Source organism: Puma concolor, chromosome C1 (genome assembly GCF_028749965.1).
Source record: "Puma concolor isolate L17-30 chromosome C1, mPumCon1.1.hap2, whole genome shotgun sequence".
In the NCBI taxonomy this organism is placed as follows: Eukaryota; Metazoa; Chordata; class Mammalia; order Carnivora; family Felidae; genus Puma; species Puma concolor.
In genome coordinates this window covers 44,025,294-44,042,268 of record NC_141674.1, presented here as the reverse complement: position 1 = coordinate 44,042,268, position 16,975 = coordinate 44,025,294, and the positions used below count along the sequence as shown (strand labels likewise).

The 16,975-nt window shown below is 54.9% G+C and overlaps 1 protein-coding gene across 6 annotated transcripts in view; it reads left to right on the top strand.

The window, feature by feature from the left end:
- Positions 1-16,975, top strand: part of SSBP3 (single stranded DNA binding protein 3) — a 166,116-nt gene that overhangs the window by 145,621 nt on the left and 3,520 nt on the right. For 4 of the 6 annotated variants that reach the window (XM_086717051.1, XM_086717053.1, XM_086717056.1 and 1 more), the window contains 5 exons: positions 6,742-6,830; positions 7,614-7,662; positions 8,281-8,316; positions 8,842-8,896; positions 10,294-10,364. In XM_086717051.1, the coding sequence (XP_086573177.1) occupies positions 6,742-6,830; positions 7,614-7,662; positions 8,281-8,316; positions 8,842-8,896; positions 10,294-10,364 (300 nt within the window). The remainder of the gene's footprint in view (positions 1-6,741; positions 6,831-7,613; positions 7,663-8,280; positions 8,317-8,841; positions 8,897-10,293; positions 10,365-16,975) is intronic. The other 2 variants (XM_086717052.1, XM_086717054.1) reach the window with 1 other exon arrangement.

Genomic DNA, 16,975 nt, shown 5'->3' with positions numbered 1-16,975 from the left:
TGTCCTTGGGTGAATCATCTGACCTCGGTGGGCCCCAGCAGGCCTCAGTTCCCGACCGGTGCAGTACGAGGGGAGGAATGTATCTATACCCATGGCTCTCAGCGATGCTATCCCAGCTGAGAGGAGGCCAGGCCGGCCAGGGCCTCTAAGACCCACTTCAACCCAGAGCTTCTACTGGTTTCATGGACTAGGCTCATAGGTAAGATTTCTTCTGACCAGAGGGGTTCCATTGTCATAAAGGACACCTCAGAAACCTCTGGAAGAACTTCTGTCAAGTGCCCGGTCTACTTCTTTACAATTACAGCCCAGTGGTCTCTCCTTGTGACCCAGTTCCCTGTTCCCCAGGACCATCGGGCAGAGGTCTGACAGGCCATTCCTGGTCTAGAACCTCATCACAGTTGGTTCCTATTCTTCTGACCATTTGAATGTGGCTCTGTCCCCTGTAGTAGCTGTGGCAGAGAGTGTGCTGATCTGTCTCAAAGAAGCTGGGAGTCTGAATAAGAAGGGAGTTTGATTTAGTGAGGTGGGGACGGTTTTGTCGTAGGGCGTTGCTTCCCTTTTCTGCCCTGCCTGGAAGCCCGCTTGTCTCTTCCCCGCTCCCTGCCTGCAGATGTTTGCATTTTCTGGGCCCCTCCCCAGGTTTCCGGTTCCCTGGAGGAGGAGGAGGAGGAGGAGGAGTGCTCCCGCTCACAGACACGTGCCCCGCTTTTGTAGCGAGAGGTGCCTGCCCACACCCACAGTCCTCCGCTCCGTCTGGAGTTGTATTTACAGCACACCCAGCCCACTGCCTTCCTCTCGGGGATGGCTGCAACCTCTGTGGTGCTGAAAAATGTTAGGGAGGTCCTTGGCTTCTCTTGGCCCCACAAGCTCACACCAGTTGCGCCTCTGGTTTTCTCGTTTGTTTGTTTGTTTTTTCTTTCCTCAAATCCTTCAAAGCTTGTGTTTTCCCCAGTTCCTCCTAAGCCCCCAGAGAGTGGCCCCTTCCGGCCATGTGGCTGTCTCCAGCTGACCTCTGCAGGGCGGGTGGGAGGGGCAGCAGGGTCTGAAAGCAGAGCGTTCCATCCCCGGAGTCAGGAACCTTTGGGTCCTTCTGCGGCACATGAGAGTTACTCTTGGGGTAGATAAGCAGTGACCTTGGACTTCCAGAACGTCCTGGGGGACCTGGGGACACAAGAGGATGGAGTGGGAGGCAGGAAAACGCCATGCCTATGCCCCCACGCGCCCCTCTGGGTCTTTGGAGGCTTAGCCGCCGCGTCCATCAAATGGGGAAGAGACCAGTATCTGCCATACAGAACTGTTCAAATGGGGAGGCTCGGGTTCTCAGTGTGATGCTTGGCATGAGGTACCCTTAATAAGAAGTGTGTGTTTTCCAACTTAGGGGCTTAAAATCAGTGTTTAGGATTCTAATTGTGCGGGTTTGATGACTGCTTTGAGCTGTTTGTGTTTTGTTTTTTTTTAATTTTTTTTCTGGCCAAGGCCATTAGCAGTTTGTTAAGCCTGTAGTAATATTGAGATTCTGGAAGCTGGGAATGGATGTCAGCAGACTGAGAACAGAATATTCTGTAAGTTTAGGACTTCCTCCTGGCTTAGCGGGCGTCTCGTCATGTCAGAGTCTCTGACCAGCAGTCTGGCTTACTGTTGTGGCATGCTTTAAAGAGGTGAGAGTGCTAAAGACTGGGGTCTTACCAGAAAAGGCCTCTCGGGTCCAGTGTGGCTCTCCTGGCTTCACCAAAGGGTGTGCAAGGGCAGAGCCCTCCCATAGGCCCTGACAGGCACGCCCAGAGCCGAGGGAGATACTGGCCCAGGGCAGCTGACCCACCCCCCTCCCCACCAACCACAGGGGTTCTGGAAATGTCTCTCTTGTTCTTTATTTGACTTTATTGTATCAATAGAGAGACCCCAAAGTGCTTTGCCCAAGTCTCCTGTACCCCTCTGGGTAGAGTGCAGTCTGAAATTCCAGAGCCAGAGCTCCCTTAGAGCAACCCAGAACGTCTGCACCAGATGGAGGTAGAAGGGCTGGCCTGGTGTGGGACAGGTTTTGGGGTCAGCCAGGGAGCAGGCACTGCAGAGCCTAGAAGCTTTGGACCCCAAGGCTGAGGGCAGGACCGCTATACCTCCTGACCCCGGCCCTTTCTGTGTGTCCCCTGAGGGTCCTGTCTTGTTCACTCCCAATGGACAGGAGAGACATGAACTCAGAACCTAGTGCTGGAAAACACGGTTCCAGCCACAGCTCAGCCTGGTTGGGCCTCTAGTCCCTCATCTGCAAAATGGACAGCCTGGTGATCACCTCGTGAGGTCCACTGTAGGTTTGGTAGAAACAGCATGAGGTACCTGCAGGGTGTCTCTTCCTAGAATAGGGGCTCAGGGAGGGGGTCCTGCTTCTGCCACAGCCTGGGATCTTAGAAAACAAGGCCAGCCCCTCAGGCAGCCTTTAGTAAGTACCACTGCATGCACAGTGCCGTACTGAGACCAAACACAGATGGGAAACCATCAGCCTGTTATTCCAAGTGGAGAATAAGAGTGCTAATAGCCAGTGACCACTCCAGAACTTTCTGAACAAAGAATAGGTACAGTGTAGTCTTGGGGCTACTTTATAGATTTCAAAGCTGGACGGAGTGACATTTGTTCTTTTTGAGCCTGTGTTACATTTTAGCCTGAACGTCACAAAGGAACCAGCACACCAGGCATCGGTTTGCCCTGTTCCCTGAGCGTGTCAGACAGATTTTACTCTGATTTTGTGAAAGGGCCAGTGCCGAAAAGGAGGTAATATATCCACTTAGTTATAGTCTTTCTTTAAAGAACTGTGTCAGTATCAGATGGGAACGTTCTGGCTAAGTTCTTCAGGAGTGACTTCTGTTGATGTGAGGCTAAATCTGCAAGGGCTGCCGGCCGGGCTCCCGTGGACAGAACACAAGGCCCCCTCAGAGGTGCTGTGGCTCATACACCCCGTGGGTACCAATTACCTTCGTTGCTGGTATTCAGGCTGGGGGGTGGAGCCAGCACAGGCTAGCATCAGATCGCCGTCCTAGCTTGTCTGCATTTGAGAAGGTTCAGATGAAGGATAGCCCATGATCTCAGGGACAGTTCTGTGCCACCCAGAAGAAACCGCATCTCCCTCCCGATCCAGGATAGCCCGGCTCTTTGTGGCTACTGCCTGGGGCCCCGGCAAGAGGTGGAAGGATCATAAACCAGGCTAGAGGTGTGAGGGACTGCGTGAGGAGAAAGTGGGGCCTCTCGACACTTCCCAACGGGGGGCCCGTACAGGCCCCTGCTGCCCAGGAAACTACCCCATCAACCTGTCCTAAAGACTGGAATGTTCTTCCCCTACTTTAAGGTGAAGGTGGCGCTGGGCGGGCTACGGGCAGCACCGAGGAAGAGCCCCTCTGGAAGTTGCAGGAAGAAGGAGCAGGTCCCAGCTCTGCCAGCTGCCCAGTGCTTTCCTGTGTCCAGAGCTTGATGCCTGACCCAAGGTCCCCAGCAGGGAGGCCCTTCCTTGTTCCTGCAGGGCCTTCTGCCCAGCATCCAAGTGGGGATGAGAGTGAGGGTACAGGAGGAAGGGGACCACCCCCATAGATGTAGCCAGCCCCATGCTGCCCCGAGGATCCCTCCCAGGCCTCCAGCTGTCCCTGCAGAGCCATGCGGATGGCAGAGAGGGAGGGAGCATCTGGCTGGTGGTCACACCTTGCAGTCCAGTGCTGTGGGCAGGCGGACATTGAGGGAAGAGAACCATTTCTGTGGAGTGTCTGAAACCATGCTTCCAAGCCCTCTATGAAAGGCTGGTGTTTTCCCCAAAGTTGACAGTCAGCCCTGCTTTCACCCCTGACTTACTGTGCACCTTTGAGCAAGTCTTTGGCTGCTCTGGGCCTCTAGCTTGTCATCTTTGAAATGGGAAGGTGTAAGTGGCCCTCGAGGGTCTGGGCCTGTAGGAGGGAGGATCTGGTGGGCAACCCTCCCTTCTCGGGAAGCGCCGGGCTGGCTGTTGGGGAGGCTCTGGAAGGTGGGGTAGACGGAGGAACAGCAGCTGGCACACCAGCGCCTCCCCCGAGGGGCCACACGCCGCATGTGCGGGCGTGGTTTGGGAGTGAGCGCTTGGCTTGTCCTCTCCCCTCGCCCACTCTGTGCCGCAGCGTCCCAGGCTCCTCCAGCACCCAGGCCAGCCTCTACTGGCCCTGCAGCACCAACCGCTCTCCTGGGCGGGATGCCGCAGGATGCAGCGGTAGCCCCTGGAAGGGATCTCTGGCTGGAAGTTGGCCAGGCCGTACACTGTGGGAGCGTGGGCTGCCTGGGGAGGGGGCAGGCTTCCTGTCCTGCAGCGGTGGAGGCGAGGCCGAGATTCGTGTAGGGGCTTAGGAAGGGCCCTTTAAGACCTGAGGTTCCGTGACGCTTAAGGCGGCATTAAGGGCTTTGGTGTTCGTTCTGCCGCTGACATCCCAAATCATCACACGCCTCCGAGAGCCGACAGAGAGCGCTTCAAAGCCGCCATTTCATTTGATCCTCCCAGACCTGTAAGGTTGGGAGCCCTCTGTCCCCATGGTACAGGTGAGGGAGCACAGCGGAGGGTGGCAGCCGTGAAGCCGGGGCCAGGCCACGGGCCTTCAGCCACGGGGTTGCCTTGCACGTAGCTGCGTGAGGGGCCGTCACTTTGCTTGTGCGCCGCAGTGTTTTAATCTTTAAAGCGGACTCGTGATGGGGCCGTTGTCATTACTGAGCCCGCTGTGCGGCCTGGCCAGGAGTGAGCACTGGGGTCACTTGTGCGGTTTGCCCAAAGTCACTCACGTGTGCCCAGCCTGGGGCTGGCTCTCCTGTGCTCTGACCTCAGATCTGGCTCCACCTGCCAGCCTGTGCCATTGTCTTTAAAGAGGGCCTGGCTCCTGCACGTTTCCGGAGCTCACTCTGGGGATGCGGGACTGCCTGAGGACCCCTCTGTGGCCACCCTCGTCTCCCTCCTCGATTCTCTGCCACTTGGCCTGGTGCCGCCCCTGTCACTGTCTACACCCCATCTGCATATTCTCTTAGACTCCAATCCCCTGTCAGGGTGACCAGGCAGAGGAGATGGCCCCACAGCCGGTCCTTGGCTGGAGGACCTGCCACCAGCATGATGTTGGCTCTGAGCTTTTCAGCTCTGGCTCTTGGGCCTCCTGTGCCGTTCCTCTCCCCACCCCGCCTTTCACCAGACGTGTGGGGAGAGTGTGGACCTAGAGGGGTTTTTTGGCTTTTTTTAAATGTTTGTTTATTTTTGAGAGAGAGCACAAGTGGGAGAGGGGCAGAGAGAGAGGGAGACACAGAATCTGAGGCAGGCTCCAGGCTCCGAGTTGTCAGCATGGAGCCCGATGCAGGGATCGAACTCACAAACTGTGAGAGCATGACCTGAGCCGAAGTCGGACGCTTAACCGACTGAGCCACCCAGGTGCCCTTGTAGATCCAGGTTTAAACCCCAGCTGGGTCATTGGCTTCCTGACTTTGGGTGGATCTTCCTCCCCTCAGACCTTCAGTCTCCTGTAAAGTGGGAATAACACTAGTTTCGTGGCAGTGTTAAAAGGACAAGCCAGAGACTGTATGTAAAATGTGTTATGTGCTCAGGTAACACTGGCTGTCCCTTTGCCGTCAAATTTTCACCGACCTTACTTCTTTCAGATTCTACAAAGGCAGAGTTTAACCAGCCCAACCAGCCCAGTTTTACTTCCTGTTCATTTACTCGTTCACTCCTTCATTGATTCAGCACCCAGTCTGTGGCGGCTGGTACGTGGAGTGATGCATGCACGAAAATCATTGAGATATAGTCCCCACCTTCCAAAGGTACTCGGAGCCTAGTGGGAGAGATGGACACGTGGCCACGATCATAGCCCAGTGTGGTACGGGCTGTGGCAGGGGTAGGAGGATTACAAGGCATTTGGGGAGTGACTAGGGTGAAGCAATTAACCCTAAGAGGTGGGCAGGGAAGGCTTCGCAGAGGAGGTGCTCTTTGAGCTGGGTTTGGAGGATGTGTAGGCGCCCAAGTGGAGAAGGGAGGCAAGGTATTTATTTCTTCTGCAAGGAAAATAACACTGAAAGAGGAGTCAGGCGCAGCCCCGATAGGAGGTTCCTGATCCAGGCATTCCTGTGACTCACCGCACTCTGCCTTGGGGGGTTGTACTGAGCCGAGGTGGGACTCTTCCCTCAGAATTGGTGATTCCCCCTGAGTTTTCTTCCTGCTTCTCCAGCACTGTGCTTGGTGAGGGCCCCACATGCTGACACCTGAGTCAGGTGACCTGGGTTGGGGGACAACCCAGGCGTGGGGCAAGGTGGGGGATCTGTACATGCTGGGCCTTGGGGACAGCCACCAGCCAGGCCTTTGCGGGTCCTCTCCCCTTCCACGTTCAGACCCAGCCCCTGCCCCCAGGCTGCTGGCAGTTTCTTCTCCCTCGGAGTTCCTAAAGTGGGCAGGTGTTCGCCAGTTGGATCTGTTACGAGTCCGCTCCTTTCCACCCGCCTGAAACCCAAGATGAGAGGGCTTACTGGACCTCCACATGCTTTTGAGAGAAACCATCCCGAGACCCCTGAAGATGTGTTTCAAGTTGTGACTGTCCCTCTGTGCTGGCTTGTCATTGTGGCCCCATCCCTCGGCTCCCACCCCCCTCACCTTTTTTAACGAACGTGTTTTTTTTTCTCATCAAATCCTTTCCACAGACTAATCCTCTTGCTTCTATTCTGTTTGTCTTTCTTCCCCCCTTCCCTCTCCGGTGCCCCTTCTCCTTCTCATAGACTGACCCTTGGTTATCGTTGCAGAATTACGGCAGCGGCATGAGACCACCACCCAACTCCCTCGGCCCCGCCATGCCCGGGATTAACATGTAAGGCAAAAAGGACCTTGCTGGCAGCTCAGAGCCCATGGCTCCCCGACCCTCTGCTGGCCCCCCCAAAGACTCGTGAACAGAGTCATTCTTGGCACCTCTCTGGACCTCAGGCCTCTCATCAGTGGAGCCGGGGATGCTGGCGATAGATACTTGGATAAGAGCTCATATGGTCCCGTATGGGGCTCATCCGTCCTGGGTGTGTTTCTGAGCCTGCTGTGTGGATTAGCCCGCCTGCTCCTCATAGCCCGGTGAGGTGGTTATTGCCCCCGTTTACAGATGAGGTAACTGAGGCACAGAGAGGTGAAGTAACTTGCCCCTGCTCACAGGGCTCTTAAGTGACAGGGCCAGGATTTGAACCCCGGTACAACTGGCTGCTGTTGTAGTGCTTGAGTGGTTCTTAATTAACCCCCTTTCGGGGATAGATCCCCATGAGGATCTGTGGGTTCCCTTCCTGGGAAGATGCACATGCAGAGGCAGTTTTATATACTTGACACGTTTTTCACGTAATTTAGAGGAGCTTGTAGATTTCTAGCCGTGGAGCTGCCCATTACTGCCCGAGAACCAGGTGTGTAAGGCCCTAGGGCCGGCCGCATGAAGGATTTCCTGTTAGTGATGTCAGCCCTCTCGTTCTGGCGCTTCCGGCACCGCCCCCTTGGGGTCAACGACACCTTTTTCATTGTTGCCATCTCTCTCCTCTCTCTGTCTCTCCCCCTCTCCCCATCTCCCCGTCTCTCTCCCTCCCCCTCCCTCCCTCTCCCTCCCTCTCCCTCCCTCTCCCAGGGGCCCGGGAGCTGGCAGACCCTGGCCAAATCCTAACAGTGCTAACTCAGTGAGTACCCACATCGAGTGGGAGGGGTTTCTAGGCTATGGGGTGGTCCTGTCCCCAGGTTGGGGGTATCATGAGAGGCAGGGATGCAGCAAGAGTCCACCTGACGCTTGCCAGCGGGAGCCCCACCTGTAAGTGGAGGCTTGGGAGTAACATTCCCGGGGCCTTCAGGGTTTGGGCCCCGGCCCAGCCCGCTGATGGGCAGAAAGCCTGTGTGAGCTGAGAGCTTGCTCAGAGAGCATTGTCCACACAGAAGCGTCTGGTGATCCTCTCCCCCCGGCAGGGCTGGCTTCTAGTGCTCAGGGGAAGGAGCTGGAAAGGGGCTCAGCACAGACAGTCTGGGGAAGAAGGCCAGAGGGGTGGGGAGAAGCTCTCGCTCTCCTGTCCTCTCACACTGGAGGGTCTCCCCCGCCCATGCCCCCTCAGAGCTCCCTGCCAAGGCTCTTGGGATCAGTTCAGTGTAGGCACTGGGCTTTGCTCACACCCCTGGCCCCCTCCTGGGGTGTCCCACAGCCTTTCCTAGCAAGAGGGGGTGGGTCCCCAAGTGGATTTGGAAGCCCAAGGGTACTGAGTATCAGAGGAAGGGACTCTGACACGTGGCTGCCCACCTCTTGTTTTTAGATTCCATACTCCTCCTCATCACCTGGTACCTACGTGGTAAGTGTGTGTGGGTTCGGGGCATTGGGTGTCCAGCCACATGTGACTGAATGTGCAAGAGAACTTCTCCAGGGTCCCTGTCTCTTTCCCTTTCAAAACACACTCCGAGCACAAGTTCTAAACTCTGCTAGAACCTGCTGTCATTGTTCAGGTACCTTCTGGGGGCCCGGAAGTCCCCAAACAAGACCTAGAGTTGGGTCCCCATCTTGGGGGCTGACCATTGACCTAGCTGGTTTCCCCCACAGGCCTCTGGTTCCACCAGTTGGCATGTGAACACATACACGCACACCCACAGCTGCCTCTAGGTTTGAAGAAAGGCAGTGGGGTGGGGGTGGGGTGGGGGGAATCCAAGTCCAGCTCCCTTGGGGCTTAAACACTTGGGCTCTGCTTGAGCTTTAGTGAGAGCGGGATGCCAGGCTGGGCCCTGGAGGAACACTTGACTTTGGTGTGGCCGGAGCTCGGGGTTTTCTCCCGACCTGGGTCATGGCCATGGGTTCCTCACGTCAGTTTTTATCTCGTCTCCAGGGACCTCCTGGCGGTGGTGGCCCCCCAGGAACACCCATCATGCCTAGTCCTGCAGGTAAGAAGCCTTGGGGAGAGGGTGCCATCGAGAGAGTTGGGGGTCCTGGAGGGGTCCCAGTGCAGGGCCAAAGCTTACCAACCACCCCTCCTGAGCAGCGTGTCCCCCACCAGGCATGTCAGCATCAGGTGTTTAGGAGGAAGGAGATCCTCGGTGCCCCTGACCTTCCCTGTGGCCTTAGCAAGGTCACTCCTCCTCTCTGGTTAGAGGAGAGGCAGGGTGGAGAGCTCCAGGAACGAGGGGGTCTCACTGTCCTCAGCTCACACTGGTTGGCAAGCACCCTTTCCCAGCTGTGGATTTCTCTAGATGACTGAAAAGGGGCTTTGGGCTTCTGACATCCTGGAACCAGGACTCTTAACACCATGTCTCTTGAGTTCCCAGAGCTCTTGGCTTCTGGTCCTCTATACGGGAGATCTCCTCTCCTTCTTTCTCTGATCAGAAGAGGGCGTGCGTGCACACGTGGGCATGTGCACACGTGGGCATGTGCACACATGCGCGCGCGCACACACACACACACACACACACACACACACAGCTTCACAGTTGCGTTTCTTTCCCAGCTGAGAATAACACACCACCATCTAGAAGGAACCCCACGGACAATCTACCCACCCAGAAAATAAAAAGTGAGACGTGGTTGGATTTCTGCCCTAGAAAGAAGATGCCTGCTCCTGATAGAAACATGTTAGCTGGTTTTCTTAGGAGACTTTCCTAGCTAATTGGGGAGACGGAGGGGTCCCTCTCTCTCCAGACTCCTCGGCTCCCAGTGGCAGGGAAGCTGCTTACCCATAGTCTGGAGCTAGCGGCGGCTGTGATGTTCCGGCCCCCACTCCCGCTCCCTCTTTCTGCTGCTGCATTTTTATGAGCCGCATGACCTACATTCAGACTGGGTCACATTAAACCACTGCATATGTTAATGTGTCTCCAGCCCCATGCTTCCCTCTCCCTCCTGCCCCATCAGCTTGGCAAGGTGGCCCCTGGGTAATTTGTGGCGTTTCTCTTTCCCCAATTTGATTAAAACCCCTGGGCGGGATTGGGGGAGAGCGCAGCTGGTGGTCTGGCCGTCCCTGCGTGGTCCCTGGCAGGGTCTGGGGACCAGGTTGTTTTCGGGTAGGGAGATGAGAATTTGAACCTGCCACCCCCGCTTTGCCACGTCCACACTGCTGTCCACGCACCCTGGACTTCTTTGTTCCAGGGTTGAGCAGTTTTCACAGTTGAATTTTCTGTGATTAAAAACTTTGTGAATCTTCATTAAATACAAATTAGCCAGAAAATGGTGGTACTTAGAGGAGATTTTAGGTGATAAAATACAAAAGAATGAGTTCAAGTGCCATGAGTTTGTTTTAATTAAGAAATGAATTAATCACCCCGACTTGTGGGTTTCCACTGTTCTACAGATTCAACAAATTCCAGTGACAACATCTACACAATGATTAATCCGGTGCCGCCTGGAGGCAGCCGGTCCAACGTAAGTCCGCTTTCTAATAATTTACATATCAGATACCATAACAAATCATAATTAACTTCATCAGCTGAGGGGAAAGCAAGTTTAATTGATTTCAGCCATTTGTTACCAAAGACGAATAAAATAAACCGTCAGAAAAGCGATTAACTCTTGGGCAAATCGGTTCCCATTCCGCAGCTGGCCGGGGGTAGAGAGGTACCCTCCCCTCTGGCCAGAGCGGCGCACCCAGCCTCACTGTGGGGATCCCTGCCACCCTGAGTGGGGTGTCAGGGAGGGAGAGCACTAGGCTGCGGGTGGACCCGGGTCACTCCCCGCTCCGCCGACCGGCTGTGCCCCCCCCAGGCAGTCAATCACCCTCTCAGGTCTGGAGCTGTGGGTCCCTGACGCCCATCTGGGGACCTGCCTGCCCTGTGCCTCCAGCCCCTTTGGGAGCCCTGTGACTGCAGCTTCCTGGTCTGTCTTTGGGTCATTGCCTGCCTCCCACCCCCTCCCTTCTTGGCTTCTCCAAGTTCCAGCCCCTCGTAATGTAGGAGCTCCAGTTCCACCTTGTCTGACCCCTGCCCATCTACTCCCTCCCATGGCCTGTGTCCCCTGCTGGATGGCACTTGACTCTGCAGCCATAGCCCGTCCCCTTCTCCCAGCTGGGAGCTCCCCGAGGAGAGGGCTGGTCAGACTCACCTCTGGAGACAGCCTTTCTGCACCAGCTGGGGAGGGGACTCAGACTGGCCTTGCGCTTGGGGAGCCCAGTGTCTGGAAGGGAGGCTGCTATGTGACCAAATCAACAGTCTGGACTGCAGAGCCAGAGGCTCTGGGTGTTGGGGCCCCAGTGGTGTTCTGGCCTTTTGGGGTGCTTCGTTTGGTTCTGTTGGTTTGGTTCCTGATGTGACCCCTGAACCACCCACTGTGCTAAATGCTGATTGGGAGCTGCCCCATGCTGGACCCATATTTAATCCTCTGGCAGTCTCTGAAGGGGGGAGGGTCTTTGGATCCTCCTGGGTTAGGGAGAGGGACCTAGAGAGGGGTCCCCTAGAGAGGGGTCACGTGACTGAGAAGCGTGGGAACCGCACTCCTTAACCATTGCTCCGCTGTCCCTGTCCCTCTCCTGGGCAGCCAGCACCCCTCCCACCCCAGCCCCATCACCCCTGCTACCCGTTAGGGTGACTGGCCATCAGGTTTTAGCATTAAAAGCTCTGTGTCTCAGGAGACGACTTCCCAGGACACACTGTCCTTGGTTTGGGCAGTGGATGCCAAAGGGTGGGTGGAAAAGTGTAAGGCTCTTCCAGCAGCCCAAAAGCCAGGGACTGAGCTCACTGTGTTCAGTGTCCACTGGAAAGGGCATAGGTGACCTTCCTGCCACGGCCGCCGCCGCCACCTCTCCCAACCGTGGACGCCAGCGGTCCCGGCCTGTGGCTCCCAATGAACCATCCACGTCACGGCTCCGAGGGCCGGGCTCCAGTGCGCTGGGGTCAGGGGCCCCGATGGGTCCGCCTGGGCTCTGTCCGCAGATGAACCGCTGTGCTCTGTGTTGAGGTTGCAAGGGTCTCCTCTTCCACATTGTGAGTCGGGGGCCGTGTGTTCTGGGAGTTGAGAGGATGACAGGTCTGCCACGAGCATGGCCCAGATAGAAGAGAAGGGGAGGGGCGGGGAGGCGGAGAAGGGGAGAGCACACAGGGGGCCCCGTTGCACATGGCTGGGGTGAGACAGCACAGTCTTCTAACCCAGCGCCGGCCACCTCTGCTGCCGCGTCATTCCCTGTCCGGCTCCGTGAACGGAGGACAGTACGTTTTCTGAGGCTGCACCCGAGTCCTGAGCGGCAACACAAGGGGATTTGAAGCTGCAGAAACCAAATGAAAGATGGTTGTTCTCTTGTCCAAATACAAGCTAGACTTTGCTCATCTCTGCCTGTTTGGCAGTCAGCACCCAGTTGATTTGGCAGATTTCATTTGGGGTGTGAACTTCTTACCTGCTGAATGTCCCACACACCTTGTGCCCGGCACTGCTATGAAAGGGGACAGGGTGCTTACTTAGGATACCAGGCTTTCATAACGAAAGATTCTGGTCACTCCCCAGTCAGATCTCCTCAGAACATGCAGATGCGCTTAATGAGACCTTGGACTCTGTAGAAGCAGAGAGAGGCTCAGGTGCACGCCCGCACGGTGGCTGGCATCACTGCTGGCCGGAGAAAAGATGGTAACGAGGTCGGCCCGCTGTGACGTCTTCTCTCGTTGGAGATCCGTTGAGCTGAGCACGCAGAGAAGGAATTACAGTAAGAGAGAAGCGTACGTGCTGTTTCTCTAGAACTGCTCAGTGATCTTTCAGGGGGCCGCCAGGAGCCTAGAAGAGAATGAGCAGACCTCACCTGGGTCGCTTGGGGTGGTTGGGGGGGTTGCGACAAAACGTCATCGGCCAAAGTAGCAGCTTTTGTTCTGGAAATGAGATGGCCTGAGAGCATGTCACCGGTAAAGGGCAGCCGCGTCATATAGGAATTTCTCAACTTCTTTATTGAAACTGTAACTTCCTTGGAGTCCAGCTTGGACCTCACAGGTTCATCTCACCTCTGTGCTTTAAAACCATTTTCCCCGAGTGAGGACTCCGTGATGACGACGTCCAGTGTGCTTGGGAATGCTTAGAAATCACAGACTTCAGAGACAGGACAGCCCACCTGATGAACTTCCGGATGCAGAGGACCCGACTGGCAAGCGCTGGTCCCCCTGAACCAGCCTGTAGATACAAAGGGGATGGACATGTTTGGAGAGCTGGAAGTGAATTCCTACAGGTCCAGAAACCTACGCAAGTCCGCAAAGTCCTAAGTACTCCACGCACAGACGTTGTCGTGGAGAGCGTATGTGGGTGTTGCCGTGTTGGACCGACACCAGGGCTTGATGAGAGCACGGCAGCAAGTCAAAGTGAATCGTACGTTTGCCCCTGTGTTCCTTTAGCACTACATAAAAAAACAAAAAGGCTGGCCTGGAGGCTGCAGGGAAATCAGAGAGGGATTAGAGGAAAAGCAAGCACCTTTTACCCCATTGCAGGCTCGAGGACAAGATGGGTCACCAGCAGCTCCATGGCCCGGGTTTGCTGCCCTGCTGTGTCTTCTCAATCTGGCGGGGGCCACCCAGGAATGTGTTCCCAAAGGGATGCTCAGGATATAGGCTTCGTCAGGTCGGACTGATGACCTCGCTTGAATGGATTATCTGAGACATCTACCTGACAAACCATGCTAGCTACCTCTTTGTACAAAACTTTTTTCTAATCTTAAAAAAAAAAAAAAAAAAATGCAGAGCAAAAATACCCTATTATAATACAGGACGGAAAGAAACATGATTTTTAAATTGCTTTTTAGTGTTTTATTTATTTTTGAGAGAGAGACAAAGAGTGTGAGCAGGGGAGGGGCAGAGAGAGAGAGGGGGACACAGAATCTGAAGCAGGCTCCAGGCTCTGAGCTGTCAGCACAGAGCCTGATGTGCGGTTCGAACTCATGAACTGTGATATCATGACCTGAGCTGAAGTCCGATGCTTAACCTACTGAGCCCCCCAGGCGCCCCAAGAACATTTTTAAATCAAATATAAGTAATATGTGTTTAGTCAGTCCATTGCATTTAGTTTTTTAAAAAAAAATTAAATTTGTGTGTGTGTGTGTGTATTAATGTTTTATTTATTCTTGAGACAATGAGCATGAGCTCATGCATGAGCGAGGGAAGGGCAGAGAGAGAGCGGGACATAGAATCCGAAGCAGGCTCCAGGCTCCGAGCTGTCAGCACAGAGCCCAACGCAGGGCCCAAACCCAACAACAGGGAGATCATGACCTGAGCTGAAGTCGGACACTCAACAGGCGCCCCAAATTTGTATGTTTTAAGAATACATAGTAATATAGCCTGGAAAATTGAAGTAATCCAATAAAGACTCCAGATAAATTGTTTTTCTCACACAAACCGTTTATTTTTTTAACTAGTCCTCTACCAACTGCTGCTGTTAACTAGCCTGACTGTGGTTTTATTGAAATAATAGCACTTACGTAACAAAATAACGAGCACAGAATCAACAAGTGGTGTAGAGACAGCTGTATGTCCCCTGGCAAGTGCATGAAGTTGGACCGTTCCTCCACGGTGAAACCCAGAATCTCTCCAGAACACTCAACCCTCGACATGCACATCCGCGCTGAAACAATAAAACGTTCCGAAGAAAATGTAGGCATAAATCTTTGTGGCCCAGGTAAAAGCAAAGCCTTCCCAATGACACCAAAAGCACGGGTGACAAAAGAAAAAAGTAGATAAATTGGACTTCATCAAGATTTAAAACTTGCATACTTCGAAGGAGCGCCATCAAGAAGGTGAAAAACACAGCCCGCGGAGCGGAGAAGATATTTGCAAATCACGAATCTGATACCGGACTTGAATCCAAAATACGCAAAGACCTCTTCGAACTCAGGCACGAAAAACCAGCCCAATTTAAAAAGTGGGCCGACGATCCAAAATAGACTTTCCTGCCAAGATGTACCCGTAGCCAGTAAGCACACAAAGGTGCTCCTCTTCGTGGCCATCGGGGGGATGCACGTGGAAAGCACGAGACAGTGCTGCACACTCACTGGGCTGGCTGTCACCAAGAAACCGTGCCGGCGCGGGTGAGGCCGGGAAGACCCTGGAGCCCTCACACGTGGCTGCGGGGAACGTGAAATGATGCGGCTGCTTTGGAAAACAGCGTGGCGGTTCCTCGAAAGCTTAACCAGAATGACCACAGGACCCTGCGATTCCACTGTTGGGTAGGTATCTACCCAAGAGAAATAAAAACCCGTGTCCACATAGTAATCGTCCACCAGCATTCACAGCAGTGTTATTCATAATAGCTAAAAAGTGGGAGCGACGCGTCCGCCGACTGAACGGATAAATAGAACGCAGCCTCTCCGTGTAATGGAACATGATTTGGCCGGAAGAAGGAAAGAAGTACTAACTGATGCCCCAACCCGGACGAACCTCGAAGACCTGCTGAGCGAAGGAAGCCAGCCGCAGAAGAAGGTCATATGTGTCCGGAATAGGCAAATCCATAGACAACAGAGAACAAATTAATGGTTGTCTGGGGCTGGGGGTTGGAGGGGGATGGGGAGTGACCGAACGGGTACAAGGTTTCTTTACGGGGTGATGAGAGAGTTCTGACGTCGATCTGGTGGTGATGGCCGCACACCTGCAGACATGCTAAAAACCACCGAACTGTGTGCTTGCAGTGGGCCACTTGTACTTTGTGCGAATTCCAGCCCGGTCAAGCGGTTAGAAATAATAATACACGAGAAAACACAAAGTTTTAAAAAGATGCTTATGTTGAAGGCAGAACATGCCGTTGTTTATGACATTAATCGCGTTTGGGGGGCTGTTTTGTCTGATACGACTGTGTCCTGAGTTGGCTCCTTAAAAAGTCCATCACCTCCTCTCACTTGGATGAGTAAGTGTGAAATTTGTTGCCAGGTGTCAAAAATGTGCCTCGGTGCCTGTGAGTGGCCCTGGGAAGCCTCTGGGGAGGCGAGAGGCGGGAGGCAAGGGGGCCGCCTCTGTGGTACATGTGAGTGGGCGGTGGGCGCGAGGGAGCGGCTGGCACGCTAGCCGCACCCCTGCAATGTGGGCTCCGGCAGCCTGTGCTGCCCCCTGCCTCTCTGCTCACGCAGGACCCCTACCTAGAATGACTTCTGTGGCCTGTCTCCCCCTGCCCAAATTCTGTCCTCAGTTATTTTGGCCCTCTGCCTCCTCCTCCATGCAGGGGTTCAGATTTCTCTGCCCTTTCCCCACTGACTCTTCCTGAAGCCTTGGCCATGCCTTGTCTGCAGCTCCCTTTGGAACTCAGCACCTCTGCCCCGTGGGGTGGTTGGGTGTCCATAACCGTGGACTCCCCTTCCGGGCTGAGGCTCGGCTGTGACTCAACTCTGTGTCCCTCGCCCCTGGCATAGGCCAGATGCCAAACAGTCCTCCTTTCTGCCGTGTCCACCCCTGTGCACCCTGACGTCTGGTCTGCATCACAGGGCCTGGGCTCACCAGACTGGGCTCAGCCATCCCTTCTCAACCATGGGATATGACCTCTGGCCTTTGGTTGCTACTTTTCTGAGATCATTCTACCGCCCCCTCCAGGTCCAAGGCTAGGGGTAGAGCAGATTCCGCCTCCGGCCTCTTGAGCCGCCTGCCCTGCCACCACTTCTGCCTGGGGGACTCATCAGTGGCCTTCCTCTACATTGTCCCCAGGAGAGAACTCTAGTCCCCCCCCCCCCCCCAGCTTCTCCCCTGACCTCCCAGTCACTCAGTAGACCCAATCTCCTCACCTTACCCATGAAACTCCATTTCTGAGGAATCGCTCAGAGGAGGCTGGTGGGACTCAGGCTCAGGCTGCCCGCGCCCCAGTCCCCACTCCTCCCGTCTCCCAGGGCAGGGGAGGGGGGGACCTCCGGCAAAGAATTTCCCACTCTCTGTGCTTCACATTCCTTACCTGTAAAATGGGGATGAGAGACATTAATACCTTTGGCCCCTGGCTGCGCACAGTCACCCATTTGTGTGTCTGTGTGAGGTTCTGACTGGTGAGTCACACGCTCCGTCCCAGGGATAGAGAGAGCCTTATTACGGGGTCCGTGACACTTGGCT